Raw genomic sequence first — 18,093 nt, forward strand, 5'->3', positions numbered from 1 at the left:
AATTATGGGATTTGGTGTTGGATGTATGGACTCTACTAGGGGTGGGAATCACCAGTTTCATCACGATACGATATCGATTCTTTGGACAACGATACGATATTTGCCGATATCTGCCACGATACGATGCAGGTGCCTGCAATCGATACGAGATGATATCATAAGCCCATTTAACACAATCAGTAACATTTAGATCAACTCAAAAAAGGTAACGAAAATATAATTAGAATTTCTTTTATTTACCTCTTCCAGACTTAAAAACAATCTATTGTTTTTAATACAAATAGACCTCCTGTTCACTGTAAAGTGCCACGTTTTGATATATTGAGCTTTAAACTTTAAGTAAATTTTCTTGGAACTCACAACACGCAACCTAAAACCCCTTCCTCTCCCAAACCGTTCCTGCAATTGTTTTACAGGGCTCTACAGTGCGACCATATTGCTCGCATTTGCCCCTAGAAATATGTCTGTGCGAACCGGAGAAATCAATTACTTGCACGGTGTGCGAGTGAAGATTACAGCCTCAGTCGTGCTTTTTTTTGTCCTCCGCTGATAAATCGTTAAAAAACTACAAGTCCCACATTGCACTCAAGCCAACGGTCCAATCACCGTAGAGTGACGTGAAGTGGTTTCAAGGGAAATAAAGGAAATGACCAATCGGAAGCTCTCATATCCTTTTTTACTTCCTGAAAGTCTGCCATTGCGATATGCGAGAGTTTTCCGAGACGGTAACATTAAATTAATGTAACTTATTCTAGTCTTACCAATAGCAATAGATTTTAGAACACCTAGATTTATCGATAGCAATAGTAATATAACGTTAATGCAACAAAACGAATGCCTTGCTTTGTTAATCATAACGTTGATGCAGTAGCGTATGTCGTTGTGTTGGCTGTAACTGACATGACAATAACAACACTGTGTACACATTAAAATTGCGATAATCGCTTCTAACATTTTCAAATCGATGCAGTTGAATTTTCCCCTTAGGATCGATGCATTGCGATGGGGATTATTTTTCTAGAAGAGCAACACAGCCAAAACATAGGCATTGTATGCATAAAAGGGGCTAAAGTTAAGTGACTGTTACTTTTGTAGCAGTAGTTTGATTTGATAGTTTATTTGATAGGGACAGCATATGTTAATGAACATCAAGTACAAAATACAAAATGTAAACATGCAGGGTTGTAGCAAGAGCTAATTTACACCAGGAGACAGCAAAACTCTTTCAATAAATAAATAGCCTGTTTAGGGTAAAAGCATTGTGACAATCGATGATAAAAACAACAATAAAAACAAGAAACAAGTTACATAAACTAAATCAGATAAAAAATTATCACAGTTCTGGTTTGCCTTAAGATGCAGTTTAAGATGGGTCTTGAACATGGAGTATGTGGGGCACTCTCTAATCACAACTGGTAGGCTATTCCAGTAGTTACCACCTTTAACAGAGAACACAGTTTTAGCAAAGGTAGTATACTGAAAAGGCACCTTACAGTCCCCTCTACTGATGGCCCTGGTGGTAATGCCAGTGTCTCCTTTTTGTTTAATGTCACTGCCTTTTTTTATTAGGCCTAGTTGTTGGCTACAACATTGCCACAGTAGGCATTAATCACTTAATAGTTCAAATGTCTGTGTCCCATTCCCGTTTGCACATGCAGATACACACACACGCACACAGTGGGCCAGTGACTTTGGTGGTATGTGCTATTGCACAGATGTGTCTCGTTCACGTTTGCACATGCACGCACAGTACAAATATACATTATATATATAAAAAAAAAAAACTGTTACTTGAAATATTTTCACTGTGCTCCTAAATATTTTTGTGTTCTCCTAAATTTCTTTGTGTGCTCCTAAATTTAAGTTACATGATGATCATGAATACATTTATTATGTATTGTATTTTTTATGTTTAAATATCAACATTATCTGTCCACCCTTAGTACATTTACTATCAATATAATATACTCGTCTGACTTCATCTGATCTTTTCAAACGCACACACACACACAGAAGGGAGAATGCCTGGCCCCCCCCCCCCCCTCTTCCCTTCCCCAGTCCTCACTCTGCCCTGCCCGTCTGCTGTTCTCTCTATGGCTCTGAACAGAGCTTGTTGTTAGCTTACGCTAACGTAACGTTAATTTCGGTCTTTAACACGACGTGGTCATAAAGGAATGGCGAGGATTGCAAAGCATGTTAGATGCATTTGACCCGTTGCGGAATAAAACAGCAGGGATTTGTTTTGGGTCGCAAAATAGGCACACTAGCTTTGGTCTGTTTCAATGTCCGTGACTGCTGTGTGCTGTGGAGCCGAGCGGATACGACTCCACAGGATTTTCTAAATAAAAGTATCGATATGAACTGAACGTTGCTAGCTGCCGGAGCCATAGATGTTATGCTGGAGCTGCGCTTGGGCGGAAATTAGACTTGCCACAGGATTTTCAAAATAAGAGTATCGATATGAACCGAATGCCTATCCCACCAGTGCTACTGAAGTAAATCCATTCATCGCACAGACCGCTGTTGCTGTAGCACGTGCAACATATCTCGCACTGTTCAGCCCTGGGCCATATTCTATTCTATTGTGCTTAACTTAGTTCATATTTCATTTTATATTACACCACCTCTTTATTGTGATTATAACCTAAGCCTGTAAAATAATAATATAATAATAATATATAATATAATAATAATAATAATACATTTACATTCCCTAATAGATAGTGTGTACGTAAATGAAAATGTATGTGTCTGATAAAGAGATAGGGATATACGTGGATGAAAAGGCATGGGTCTGATATGGATATGTAGGAGACGGGAAATCACGACCAAAGAGAGTGAAGTTTCTTTGACCACACATCAGTGTGCATCATTTATTAACGTCGCCATGGATACCACAACAAACCAAGCCAAGCGTTCATATGGCCGCTCTAGCTACCCACAATGCCCCGTGTCCTTAAAGTGACAGTGTAGGTGGATTATGTCCAGTCCAGGTAAGTGTCCATGTAAGTGCCCACTACATATGTCCCCCCAGAATTCACCCTACTAACTCACAAAACGGGTCGGTAGACGGACCTCCCGACCATAACGGCTCCGAACAACCGGAGCCGGCATATGAGCTACCGTGGGACCCCCTGGGGCCTTGCGGTGGCGGGGAGGGCAAGGGGCAAGGTGCCTATTGGGCGGTGAGGGACTCATATTTTCAAAAAGTGATTTAGGGTGACAAGGTTTAACACGGGGAGGTCGCCCCCGCCGCGGGGGCTGAGCGAGTGCCACGGGGTGATCCACATCCAAGTGAGCTGGCTTAAGCCAGTCCACCGAGACATGTTCCGGTTTACCGCCAATGTCCACCACTAAGGTCTTACTTCCCGTCTGTAGGACCAGAAACGGGCCATCGTAGGGGGGTTGAAAGGACCCGCGGTGGGCATCGTGCCGTATGAACACATATTCCGTCGCCTGGAGGCCGGGTGGAACACGAGTTTGTGGCAAACCATGCTGCGAGGTGGGGACCGGCACAAATGCCCTAGCGTTCTCCAAGTTTGAAACGCGCTGCTGGGTCGCAGACCAGGGGTCTGTGGTGTCAGGTAAAAACTCCCCGGGGACCTGCAGCGGTTGGCCATAGACCAGCTCAGCCGACGATGACTGGAGATCCTCCTTGGGGGCGGTCCTGAGACCCAACATGACCCACGGGAGCCTGTCGACCCAACTACCATCGCTAAGGGTAGCTCGGAGAGAGGCCTTCATGGACCGGTGAAACCGCTCACACAAACCGTTAGCCTGCGGGTGATAAGCGGTAGTGCGGTGCAGTCTCACGCCTACGTTTCTGGCAATCTCGGACCAAAGCTCAGAGGTGAACTGAGGTCCGCGGTCCGACGAAAGGTCAGACGGAGCACCGAACCGGGCCACCCACGTATATATAAACGCCCGAGCCACATCAGTGGACATTGTGGATGACAGCGGAACGGCCTCTGGCCACCGAGTGGTTCTGTCCACCATCGTGAGGAGGTATGTGAAACCATGCGATGGGGGCAATGGACCCACCAGGTCCACATTCACATGGTCAAACCTCCTCTCGGGCACGGAGAACTGGGCCAAAGGAGCTTTAATGTGGCGGTGTACCTTAGCGCGCTGGCACATCACACAGGTCTTAACCCACCCGCTCACATCCTTTTTCAGCCCGTGCCAAATGAACTTGGCTGCCACCTGTTTTTGAGATGCCCTGTTTCCGGGGTGAGAGAGACCATGTATGATGTCAAAAACATGACGTCTCCAACTGCTGGGCACCACCGGTCGCGCCGTCCCGTGGAAACGTCGCACAGGAGTGTGCCGTTAGCCTCATTAAATGCCACATCCTCCAGCCTGAGTGCTGTGATGGCCGTCCTGTAGGCCTGAACGTCCAGGTCGGAAACCTGGTCTGAGGCCATGCGTGCATAGTCTAAACCAGGGGTCGGCAACCCTAGGCACGCGTGCCTGCATTTGCATAGGCACAGGGGGCAGCAGTACATTTTTTTTTTTTTTTTTTTTTTTGCTCTGAAATATTATAGTGAAATATTTTGCACTGTTGTCGCATTTATCTTGTTGAAATCCTCCCACAGGTTCTTTTTACTACCACATATTTAATTGAGACCCTTTATTTGTTTATTATTTCAATTTAGCTGGAAATACATTGCTACATCATTCAGTAACATTTGCAGAGCCTTATAAGAAAAACATTATTACGGTCACCATTGTGACCAGTGGGATTAATCAACAATTTGTATTATTTATTTTTCTATTTCATTGAACATTGCACATGTTAAAAGCCATTTTTTTTACTCAAAATGTGAGTATTACCAAGTCAACTTGTGTTCTTAAAACAATGACAATAAACATAGTTTTATTAGGTTGAAATAATGTGGTTGTGTACTTATTTTTCTGTTAACTTATTATGGATTGAAAACTGAAAACCTTAATGCACAGTAACTGAACTCAATATTTTTAAGTTCTGGTAACTTATTATTATTTTTTTTTTTACAGTGTATCTGCCACTAGATTGTCCCTGCCTGCGACGTGCTGAATATCCGTACTAAACTCCGAGATATATGACAGATGCCTCTGCTGACGGGCAGACCATGGCTCACTTACTTTAGCCATAGCAAAAGTGAGTAGCTTGTGGTCTACAAACGCAGTGAACGAACGAGCCTCCAGCAGGGAACAGAAATGCCGCACGGCCAGATAGAGGGCGAGGAGCTCCCTATCAAAAGTGCTATATTTGCACTCATTAGGTCGAAGCTGTCGGCTAAAAAACGCCAGTGGCGCCAAGCCCCACTCGCCCACTGTTCGTATACCGCTCCAACAGCATAGTCTGAAGCATCAGTGGTGATGGCAACAGGGGCGTTGGGAAGTGGGTGTGCCAGCCTGGTTGCATTGGCCAGGGCGGTTTTAGTATCGACAAACGCCTTGCGTCTCTCGTCCGTCCAGTCCACCACATGTTTGGCGATTTTACCCCTGAGAGCCTCGTACAGAGGTGGCATTAGCTGAGCAGCCCGGGGGACAAACCGATGGTAAAAATTTACCATGCCAAGGAACTCTTGCAGAGCCTTGATGGTGGGTGGCAGTGGAAAATTTGCTATGGCGTCAACCTTAGATGGGAGGGGAACTGCCCCATCTTTGGTGACGTGGTGCCCGAGGAAATCGATCCTAGACAGCCCAAACTGACATTTAGCTGGGTTAACTATGAGCCCATGCTGACTGAGTCGGTTGAATAGGGTCTTGAGATGGGACAAGTGCTCTGCCTTGGTGGTACTGGCGACTAAGATGTCATCTAGGTAGACAAACAAAAAAGGCAGGTCCCGTAACACAGTCCATCAAGCGCTGGAATGTCTGTGCTGCGTTTTTAAGCCCAAATGGCATGCGCAAGAACTCAAACAAACCAAAGGGAGTAATCACCGCCGTCTTAGGGATGTCCGCTGGGTGGACCGGCACCTGGTGGTAACCTCGAACTAAATCTATTTTTGAAAATATGAGTTTCCGGGTCAGGTGGGTGGAAAAATCCTGAATATGTCGAACCGGGTATCGGTCCGGTGTGGTTACCTTGTTAAGGCGGCGGTAATCGCCACCCACCGGCAGCCTTGGGGACAATGTGAAGGGGTGAGGCCCATGGGCTGTCAGAACGACGGATAATACCCAGGTTCTCCATGTTGGAAAACTCTGCCTTGGCAACGGCCAGCTTGGCAGGATCTAGGCGCCGAGCCCGGGAGTAGACTGGCGCACCTGCCGTAGCGATGTGATGCTCCACACCGTGCTTACTGGTGGAGGACGAGAAAGTGGGCTGGGTAAGGACAGGGAACTCGGCTAGCAGCTGGTGAAACTCATCTGTAACAGACAACATGTTAGACAAACCCACAGGAGGCGCTGCCCTGACAGTACATTCAAATGAACAAAAGGTGGTGGCGTCGATCAAGCGATTGTTCCTGACATCCACCAACAATCCATAAGCACACAGAAAATCAGCACCCAGCAGGGGCACAGACACATCAGCAGTGATGAAGTCCCAGCTAAACCGCCGCTCACCAAAACACAGCTCCACTAGCCTACTGCCATACGTGCGGATTGTAGTACCATTGGCAGCTTCCATAGGGAGCCCATGCCCGTCGGCCTGGGTGTCCACCCTTGACGCAGGCAGCACGCTTCTCTGTGCCCCTGTGTCGCACATGAAACGCCTGCCTGAGATGTTGTCCCGAATAAACGGTAGCCTGCCGGCCCCACCAACGCTCATGGCCACTGTTGAGCGCCGGCCCGGGCGTTTCCCGGCCCCTTGTAAGTACATGGGGGACGGCATTGGTTAGCCCTGGCTCCATACTTGGTGTGAAAGAAACACCAGCCAGTGTCTCCCTCGCTGGCGAGGGGCTGCCACCGCAGCAGTGACGGTATAATCCCCATGGTGAGAGGAAGAGGGTTGGTCATGGTAGAACACTGCCGTACAGTGTTGCTGCTGGCTGGCCAAAAAGAACTTATCCGCCTCCGCGGCTAACATACGGCAGTCATTTATTGTTGTGTTTGCCAAGGCGGCCCTTACCTGAGCCGGTAACTGGCGTAAGAACAGCTGTCTGAAGAGAAAGTGGTTGGGCTCATGCTCTCCTATCAACGCCAGCATCCTATCCATAAGCTTGGACGGTTTACTGTCCCCCAGACCTTGCAATGAAAACAGCCGGTTAGCTCGTTCCACCTCAGATAGTTCAAAACACTTCAACAAGTGTGCCTTCAGCGTGCCATATTTGTCGTGTGCCGGAGGGTTTGTGAGTAGACTCACCACTCTGGCTGCCGTGTTAGTCCCCAGCACAGCGACAACGTGATAGTACTTGGTGTCATCCTCCGTTATTTTCTTTTCTTTTTTTTTTTAAACTTTGGCCATTCCCCTGGCTCTTTTTAGTGTTTATCGCATTTATTCTGGTCAAGAATGACCGACAGAAACAGGCTGAAGGGGTACAGATGGGGGGGAAGACACTCTGGGAAAGGCACGGCTGCAGTCCGGGATTCGAACTCGCTAAACCCCAGATCCGTGACGAGCACGGTTGTCCCCGGCGCCGAAATAGCGCTCGAGGTACGTGGTGAGCTACTGGAGCTCCCTCCGTTATTTTCTTTATTGCAAACTGCGCCTCCGCCTGCACAAACCATGCAGTAGCTTGCGTTTCCCAGAACTCTGGTCATTTCAGCGCGACTGCTGCTTCCATAAACTTCAGCGCGACTGCCTGCTCCATTGTGCAATCGTCCTTGAAAGCGTCCAAGAACGTCAGGTTCACCAATGTAGGAGACTGGAAATCACGACCAAAGAGAGTTTCTTTGACCACACATCAGTGTGCATCATTTATTAGCATCGCCATGGATACCACAACAAACCAAGCCAAGCGTTCATATGGCCGCTCTAGCTACCCACAATGCCCCGTGTCCTTAAAGTGACAGTGTAGGTGGATTATGTCCAGTCCAGGTAAGTGTCCATGTAAGTGCCCACTACAGATATATTATTAGAAGATTGTATAATTTGTTGATATGAACATGGATAATGTATGTAAAAGATAAATAGTATATTATACTGTATTGTATTATGAATTAATTATGAGTAGGTATTGTATTATGAATTGGGATCCCAAAGTGCTACAGGCTTAAAACATAGTTAAAAAATAAAGTTATTAGTAGAAAATATATAATAATAAATAAATAAATATCTATCACGCCTCTCGTTCTGATGTGAGCCCGGTTGTATGCTGCATTGCTGCCTCTCCCACGTTCGTTGGGTTATGCACAGGAGTCATCAGCCATGGCTGGAGTTGGTATCCGCCGTCACCTATGATACAAAAGCGCATACTTTTTCCTACATTTGCAATTAATATTACAGCACAAACGTTTTCTGAAAAATACTTTCTAACCCAGTAACCAGGTATTGCCATCCATGGCTTGCATCGTTCGGTATAGACTGCTGTTCCGAAAGATGTAGCTGTCGTGCACTGACCCAGGGAACTTGGCATCCACATTAGTAATTAAATTACTGGCGTTACTCACCACCTGGATATTGATGGAATAGGTATGTTTCCTACGTGCTCATTTTCGCCGGGTGGTACAATTGCAATGTGGCTCGTGAGTGCAGTCAATCGCGCCCATGACATTGGGGAAGCCGACAGTGTTAAAAAAAAAAAACAGCTTTGGCACTTATAATTGTACTATATTCTATTGTGCTATATTTCATTTAGTTTATATCTCATTTAATTGTCGCTTATATAGAAAAAAAATATATATAACAGACACAACTTTCAAACTAAAGTGGGAAACAAACTCGGAACAAATAAAGTTTATTCTGGAGCATAACGCCGACAACATTGGGAAAGCCCACAACGTTAAATAACAATATTTAAATAATAATTACGATTGCATGGGATCTCTAGGTGGCTGCTCAATATCATCCTTGATTTCATCCAGAGTGATATTCGGTCACGCTGTTACTGCTGCCATGATCACCTGTGAAGAGGCACATGTGAAGAGGCTCATTTACATAGAAAGGGGACATGTTCTGCCCATATTACCTCATTTAAATATACGCCAATTGCACCTGACGCAATGCTGACGGAACGCATGCGCCACCTCATTTCACCCGCTGCGCGTCCTTTGAGAGCGATATGCACTGGCTTTGCGTCGGAAAAAGCTGCGCAAACCCTTTGTGGATTCTGCCCCTAGTATTTTAGTATAGTATAAAGTATATACACCTTTTTAAAATATTTTTTACACATGCAAAGATTTCACGCAATTATCGATAAGTGGTCTCAGCCTTAACAACAACTTAGCTGCTAATTCAAATGGTCATGGGTAAAGGTCAGAGTAGTACAGTAGTTAAACACTGTTTTGTCATTTAGTTATTGGTCAGACAGTTATTGGGGGTAAACAAGTTTGAATATGGCCACCAGTGATTGGGGACATAACATCCTTGTGTTAATTACAGCTCCATGAAATGATGTAGATGGGAAAAATAATACATGTTATTCCTATGGTCTAAGATGGTCCAAAATGTTAGCGAACACAAACGACCCAAATCCAAATAATTAAAACATTATGCTTGTGATGTCATCAGGTATAAAGTCGGAAACTTGTCATAGACAATGAATTGGGAAAGATGATATATTAAAGTGGGAGCATATGGTATATTAAACTGGGAGCATATGGTATATTAAACTGAGAGCATATGTGGTATATTAAACTGGGAGCGTATGGTACATTTACTGTTTCAGAACTGAGACACTACTATATAATAAACTAATTTGGGTGTAAAAACTGAGTCTACAAATTCAGTCTCTCATTCATTGCTCCAGACTTTATACTTGTATATAATGTATGTCATGATATATATCTGTGTCTGTATGTTGTGTATGTCATAAATGTCATTATGAATTGAAAATGGGTGACCCTGATGTAAACAAGTCTTTCTCTGGTCTGCATCCCCTTAACAATTGTGTGTATTGAGCCGTACTGTATTGTACCCATTCTGCAATCTGTTAATAAAGTTTTCAATCAATCAATCAATGACATCACAAGTTTGCTTATTCTTACTTCTCTGGTTTCTGGCTTTGAGAGAGAGTAGCTCATGTTCACAGATAGATTTCTTAGGCCTGGAAATAACTTATTGGAGTTTGGGTGGTGTTCCTTTAAAGGGCACATGCATTGCTATTCCTTGCACTATTTGGGCAACTTTACACAATTCCTGTGAGTCTATTGAACACATTTGTACGTTTATTTTTAATTTTTTTTTAATTCATTGTTTTATATTTCTAATCAAGTACTCGAAAGCCAAATTGTTCTCCCTTTGGATTTCAGGCTGTGTTGGCCTGGCTCCGCCCATAAGCACTTTGAGTGACAGTCATCCACACAGTATGCGACAGGCACAGAGAGAGAGGGAGAGAGACTGCTTCCTCCTTGCGCGCGGTTTGTTTCCCCGACAAGCTCCTCTCTCACTCGCTCGTTGTCTGCCTCGCTCTGTTTGAGGAAGTGAAGATAATTCCACTCGCTCTGCTGTCAACCATTAGTTATGCAAATCAGTGCCATATTCACGTCAGCAAAACCATCAAATCAGAACAGCTTAGTTGAGTGAGGGAAGATCTCGAGACTGATGAGTTAATATGGTAATTAGAGACACAGACCCATTGATACTAACCCCTATTACTATAAAACCATGCTAAACACAGAAAAAAGCCATTTATAATGCATGTCCCCTTTAATAAATAGTTAATAACTGTTGTTGTTGTTGTTGTTGTTCAGGTCAGAAGCTGTGCATCTTCAATGACCATAAGAGCTACGTCCAGGGAGTGACCTGGGACCCTCTGGGGCAGTATGTGGCCACGCTCAGCTGTGACCGGTAAGAGCTACATCCAGGGAGTGACCTGGGACCCTCTGGGGCAGTATGTGGTAAGAGGCTGAGCTATGTCCAGGGAGTGACCTGGGACCCTCTGGGGCAGTATGTGGTAAGAGCTATGTCCAGGGAGTGACCTGGGACCCTCTGGGGCAGTATGTGGTAAGAGCTATATCCAGGGAGTGACCTGGGACCCTCTGGGGCAGTATGTGGTAAGAGCTATGTCCAGGGAGTGACCTGGGACCCTCTGGGGCAGTATGTGGTAAGAGCTATGTCCAGGGAGTGACCTGGGACCCTCTGGTGGCCACACTCAGCTGTGACCGGTAGGCACACACACAGGCAGAAAAGGCATGAAACTAGTGATGTGGTTAAATGGGGCTAGCATGGACAGGGTGAGCAGTTTTAAGTACCTGGGAGTCCGCATCACAGAGGACCTGACATGTTCAACACACATAGACACTGGTAAAAAAGGCAAAGCAGCGTCTCTATCACCCGAGACAATTAAGGAAGTACAGAGTTTCGGGGGTTGTTCCATCATGAATGCATGAAAGGGGGGGGGGTCATTTCTGATTATTTGATTGTCAGTAACGGCATTCGTATTGAACACTAAAAACGGTTATCAGCCCGATCGGTATGAAAGCATTGCAGGATCAAGCTAAAATATCAGATTGTTCTTACCTGTGATCGAGAGTATTCCAAAAATAATATTCCAATTATTTGATCGCCATCTGGTACATCCAATGTCGATTTGGTCCACGGCATAATCCACCACAACATATGGACCGGGGATATCATTCCATATGGTGACAACAATTATCCTGGGTGGATAATGAATAAAAATAATCGAAAAAAAGAAAAAACTACCCAGAAAACCCAGTGCCAGTTTTTGGCACTGAACGACTTAGGCCCAGAAACGACTTAACTAGTTTTTGGCACCCAAAGTGTTAAGCCGTTCAAATAATAAATGTATATAAAAAATAACAAAGAACAAACAAAAAAGTCAAACTAAATTTGTTATTCTTTTTTGTCATTTACATATTTGAAAAGGAGTGGGAAGAAGCATACACTTATTTAATCCCACCCCTATTTACACATCAGAACATACTAATTCATACAATACTAGACTTATATTGAAAATTTACTTTAGTTTAACAATAAACATTTTTAATAATACCTTATTAATATTTGCCAAACTGTATGTTACCCTGTAAAGGTCCTCTATCCATTTTTTATACATACGGTATATACAACTATATACCTACATATGCACATTTATATATACATACATACACATACATACTGCCAGTTATCAAACCCCTTCATCTCTGTACCTCTGTAAAACCATTTGACTGTATTAAACTGTTTTATGTTTTGACATTGCTTTAACTCCACAATCGGACCGTTCCATAATTTTACTCCGCATATTGAAATACAAAGACTCTTCATGGTCTTTTGAAATTAAATGTTCCCCTTAAATTGTAACCCCCATCTTGCACGTTGAACAGTCTTTGAATATTTCCTGGGAGTTTATTATTTTTTGCTTTGTACATTATTTGTGCAGTTTGATACATATCAGTACATTTTAATAATTTTGACTAAGAAAAGTGAATGAGTATGTTCCTGATATCCAACCTTGTGAATGATGCACACAGCTCTTTTCTGTAGGATGGTTAATGGGTGTAATGAGCATTTATAATTATTTCCCCAGACTTCAACGTAGTAGGTTAAATATGGTGAAACTAGTGAACAGTAGAGAATGTGAAGTGATTTGTGATCCAGGACCTGCTTTGCTTTGTTTATTACTGAAATGCTCCTTGCCAATTTGGTTTGAATATGTTTGATATGTGATTTCCAATAAAAAAAATTCACTCTTTCAATTTCCACCCCATCTATTTTTTTCTGTACACATATCTTTCCTACAATTTCCAAACAGCATTATTTTGGTCTTAGGTAAATGTAATGACAATTTGTTGAAATCAAACTATATTTTAAGTTTCCTGCGTAATGTCCTGCAGTTTATTTAAATGATCCCCAGAACAGAAAATATTTGTAATTGGCAAACAAAACTAATTTCAGTAACTTGGACACTTTACATCAGGGGTGCCCAACCGTTTTTGAACCAAGATCTACTTTTTCATTTACCACCTAGCCGAGAGCTACCAGCCAAAATTGTATATTGTAAGCCATCATTTGAGGCTTTATAAAAGCAGCATAATGAACACAAATCTGTCAGTGCCGAGTCCGACCTCATCTTAAATAACAAACAGCATTGCATGTTGTAGTTAACAAGGAGAGGCAGAGTTGATTTTCCATTTTTTTATATTTAAAAAAAAACTTTTTTTTGTTGATATAATCAAATTTTATTAATCGATCTACTTGAAATCAGCCCGCGATCTACCTGTCGATCACGATCGACTGGTTGGGCACCACTGCTTTACATAGTCATTGATATGTAGCAGCAGGGGTGGCCAACCAGTCACAGACTAAGAGCCACAAAAATGACTGGTACCACAAAGAGCCACACCATATACCAGCGTTTCTCAACTCTTTTTTTTCAGTCACGGCACCCTTCATGTGTTTATAGGTCTCACCCTCTGGCCTCTGAAGTTGCTAATGTCTTTTTTATTTGGGCCTCACAGGGTTAAAAGTACCCTGTAAGACCCACTGTTGCAAAATTACAAAATCACTTTTAGCCATTTAAAAAAATAATGTTTATTTAAAAATGTTTAGGCACATGTATAGTCAATTGGTCCTGTTGTTCAGCCTCACAATGCTATTGTAAATGTGTTTATATGTCCCACCCTCTGGCCTCTGAAGTTGCTAATGTCTTTTTAATTTGGGCCTCACAGGGTTAACCTCTTAAGCCAGAGATATACAGTAAAAGTGTATATTTTCAGCATTATGTTTGTTTACCAATTATTTGAACTGTTATTAGTGAAATATAAGATTATAGAAATCTCAGGGCATTGAGTCAGAAACCGGCGCATATTGACAGGAGGAAGTGGCACAGCCAAAAGTGAGTGTATTCTTTTGAAGGAAGAGACTCAGGGCGTTCGAATTTCGAAAAACTACCCTACCCAGCTCACACCAGCCCCTGTCAATCATCTGACTTCTGGATTTACTTTTTTATTTCTCTTATTTTTTGGGATTATCTCTCACAAACCTGAACGTTATTGCCATAAAACAGAACGCAGTTAGTTTCTCTACCTTTCTGTGAACGTCTTGCAAAAAAACGGTGTTGCAATACGATGAAAAATGGTGGAGAAATTTACATTATAAAAAAGATTTTTCAGGTCTGGTAAATTTTAGCATGGTGTTATTCACAGTCAAAGATAACATTTTTTTTTTAAATAGAATTGATATTCTCCTTTGGTTCATTACAATTTACTCAAGCCTAGTAACAGACACACTATTTCTGACACTGATTCATATATGTCCCTAGATTCAGATACCAAGAACATTGAACAAGAACATTGTAAATGTGTATTCTACGTCCTTATGTGATAAAAAAAAAAAAAAAGTAAAATTAAAAAAAAATTATAAATTTTGTTTGATGGAAGAGCCGCACATGGACGGGCAAAGAGCTGCATGTGGCTCGCGAGCTGCGGGTTGGTCACCCCTGATATACAGTATAAATAATTTTGGCCCCAACACTGACCCCTGGGGGACACCACAATCAATGTCCAAACACATTGAAGAGCAATCACCCAGTTTCACATACTGTTGTCTCTTATTTAGATTTACACAATTCCTGTGAGTCTATTGAACACATCTGTAATGTTTTTTTCAAAAAAATTCATTGTTTTATATTTCTAATCAAGTACTCAAAAGCCAATTTTTTCTCCCTTTGGATTTCAGGCTGTGTTGGCCTGGCTGTGCCACTTGGAGTGACAGTCATCCACACAGTCTGCGACTGGCACAGAGAGAGACTCAGGGGGATACTAATTAATTTCGCCGCGGGGGGGGCATAATCCCACGGGACAATGCATTGGTAACTTGTTTTAATGACAATATATACCCCTGCGAATATTATTGTACGGATCGGAATACGGGCGTGCACGTGGGAGCATGCGCAAGGATATTACAGTGATATGCTGGTGCTCCCGACTGCGAGGGAGGGAGGGAGAGAGAGAGGGACACACGGAGGCATGGAGCACTTACACACAACCTGTGTAAACGCTCCGTGTGTGTGAGAGAAGACTGGTCCCTCTCTTTCTCTCTCTCCATCTCTCTCCCTACCTCTCTCTCGCTCGTCCGCTCCCTGACTCGCAGTCAAAACCCGTTTGAGGAAGTGGCGGGTTACACTATGCGCTCTCTGCCTCGCTCTGTTTGAGGAAGTGGAAGATATTTCCACTCGCTCTGCTGTCGCTGTCAACCATAGAGGGGGCGTTAGTTATGCAAATCAGTGCTATATTCACGTCAGCAAAACTGTCAAATCAGAACAGCTTAGTTGAGTGAGGGAGGATCTCGTGAACTCGAGACTAGACTGATGAGTCAATATGATAATTAACGACACGGACCACATTGATATAATCCCCAATTGCTAGGAAAACATGCTAAACACTGGAAAAGGCTATTTATAATGCATGTCCCCTTTAATTAATATATCATGGTTAATTGTGTCAAATGCTTTTTTTTTAGATCAATAAATACTCCAATTGCATATTGTTTTTTGTCTATGGCATTTGTGATTTCCTCTTGTTTCTATTATTGCCAGTGACGTTGATCTGTTTGCTCTGAACCCATATTGGCTATCAGAGAGTACCGGTAACTGATGCTTATCTAAGAAAGCATCTAACCTGTTGTTAAAAGGTTTCTCCAGTACTTTGGAGAATTGCGGGAGTAAAGAGACAGGTCTATAGTTTGTGAAGTGGTGTTTGCTCCCAGTTTTATACAGTGGTATGACTTTAGCTGTTTTCATTTAATCTGGAAATTAACCAGTTTGAAATGATGAGGTTGCAGATGTATGTCTGCAAATCCCAGCAATGACCTTTTTCACTAATGTCATATCAATGTCATCACACTCAGTGGACTTGTTGTTCTTACATTTATTTACAATGTCCAAAGTTTCTTTTTCATCCACTGCTTTTAAAAACATTGAACTGGGATTTCTCTCCAACAATCCCTAAACATTTTTACCAGCTGTCCCAGGATCAGGATTTTTTTTTCAAGATCGGGTCCAACGCTTACAAAGAATTTATTAAAGCTGTTGGCCACATCTACTATATTATACTGATCTTTGTCATCATCAATGAAATATTTTGGATAATTATTAGCTGTGGTACTGTTTCTTATAATACTGTTTAATAACTTCCATATTCCCTTCCCTTAATATTGTTTTTATTATCTAGTATTTCCTTATAATATTTTATTATTTATTTATAATATTATATGTTTTATATTTATTGTCCGCTTCTTTTGTTTTCAATCTTATAAATTCCCTATAAAGAGTGTTTTTCTTTTTGCAGGCATTTTGTAATCCCTTTGGGATCCATGGACAATTGATATATTTTCTTTTACTGCTCCATTCTTTTATTGGGCAATTTGTATCATACCTAAAGAAAGTGTTATAAGCACCATTTACATCACCACTTTGATAAATTACATCCCACTTCAGTGCCAGTAAGTAATTTTTAAATGAATTGATGGATTCCTCTGACCTCATTCGTCTGTATTGTTTTTGCTTCTTTGGTCTTTTTATTTTGTAATTGCCATTATATACCACAAAAACTGGATAGCATAGTGACATAGGGTAGAACTGTATATTCTATAGAAGTGTACATAGGACTCATTGCCTTTTGTATTTTATCTTAGTAATTTTATCATGTCTATTTTATTTCTATTATTATTATTTGTATTTTTGTATATCGAAGCGGGCATGGCCACCTTCATTTCACTATATGTTGTGTGTATGTATGTGATGACTAAACCTCTTGAATATCACATTTTAATTTAAACTGTAAAACAAAATACTGTCAAATACCTTAAACCGCCAAAACTAAGAAAAATATTGTGATATGATAGTTTGGCCATATCGCTCTATTTGTAATATACCGGTAATTGTCCCGGTGCTATTTACCGGTAATTCAAAATGGTTTATTTTCTTTTACCTTTTTAATACTTTTTTGATTAACGTATGTATATATCATGGACTAAGGTATTAAATAAAATAAATATATATATAATATTAATATATATATACCGGTATAAATAAAAATCCACACCTTCTGCATGTATTCAGTGTACCTCAAAGAGCAAGAGAACAAAGACAACGGACACCGTCATCGTCGTGCTGCTCCCATTGGCCAATGTTGTGAAACAAACAAATAAATAACACCACCATTTTAATACAGCTATACTTTTTATTATAATTAGTTTGGCACACAGGAAACCCATTGACAAAGATGCCCAAAATACATCATATGATATTTCTCTTCATATTTATGTTCATATCACGTCCCTCCATGTTGCAAGTATGTTCACTGGATTGGTATCAGCTGATTGATTACCGTACGCATGGTTCCAATATGTTTTCACTCTTATCGATTAAATTAAGCTTGATGGTGCTGGTTTCAGGAGGCCAGAATCTTCAGGACGAATCTATTCGATTCAAATTAAATCGTTTTTTGTCTATTTTTCCTCAACCCTACACAATTACATCACAATTAGGTTCCCACGTGGTCGATACTGACCCGTACCGGATCATGTGTGGCACTGGAACGAGTACTGACCCGTACCGGATCATGTGTGGCACTGGAACACGTACTCACCCGTACCGGATCATGTGTGGCACTGGAACGAGTACTGACCCGTACCGGATCATGTGTGGCACTGGAATGATTACTGAACTCTTGAGGATCCATGTACTGATACTATCAGCAGGGTGTTGGTGTTATGATTGTTCTGAGATGTTGGTTTTCAGAGCGCCAAGTCAGAGGGGACATAGCAAGAGTTATGGATTTACAAGAGCTCCGGTTCATCAAGTTTGAATCAGTGATTTGGTGTTTACATGGTATTTATTTTAAAAGAAGAAGAATAAAGAATAGATTTTGGCACAGATTAGGAACTGGCATCTTTTCCGAGTATCTGTTTTGGCATCGGAATGGAAAACATTCAAATGATAACATCACAATGTTACCCGACCCTCATCACAATGGTACCCGACCCTCATCACAATGTTACCTGACCTGCATCACAATGGTTACCCTACCCTCATCACAATG

At 42.1% G+C, this 18,093-nt stretch overlaps 1 protein-coding gene across 2 annotated transcripts in view; it reads left to right on the forward strand.

Annotated features, from left to right (window-relative positions):
- Positions 1–18,093, forward strand: part of chaf1b (chromatin assembly factor 1, subunit B) — a 109,963-nt gene that overhangs the window by 25,548 nt on the left and 66,322 nt on the right. For both annotated transcript variants that reach the window (XM_084319780.1, XM_084319781.1), the window contains exon 6: positions 10,780–10,876. In XM_084319780.1, coding sequence (XP_084175906.1) covers positions 10,780–10,876 — 97 coding nt within the window. The remainder of the gene's footprint in view (positions 1–10,779; positions 10,877–18,093) is intronic.

This window comes from Notolepis coatsorum (genome assembly GCF_963971535.1).
Source record: "Notolepis coatsorum genome assembly, chromosome: 8".
In the NCBI taxonomy this organism is placed as follows: domain Eukaryota; kingdom Metazoa; phylum Chordata; class Actinopteri; order Aulopiformes; family Paralepididae; genus Notolepis; species Notolepis coatsorum.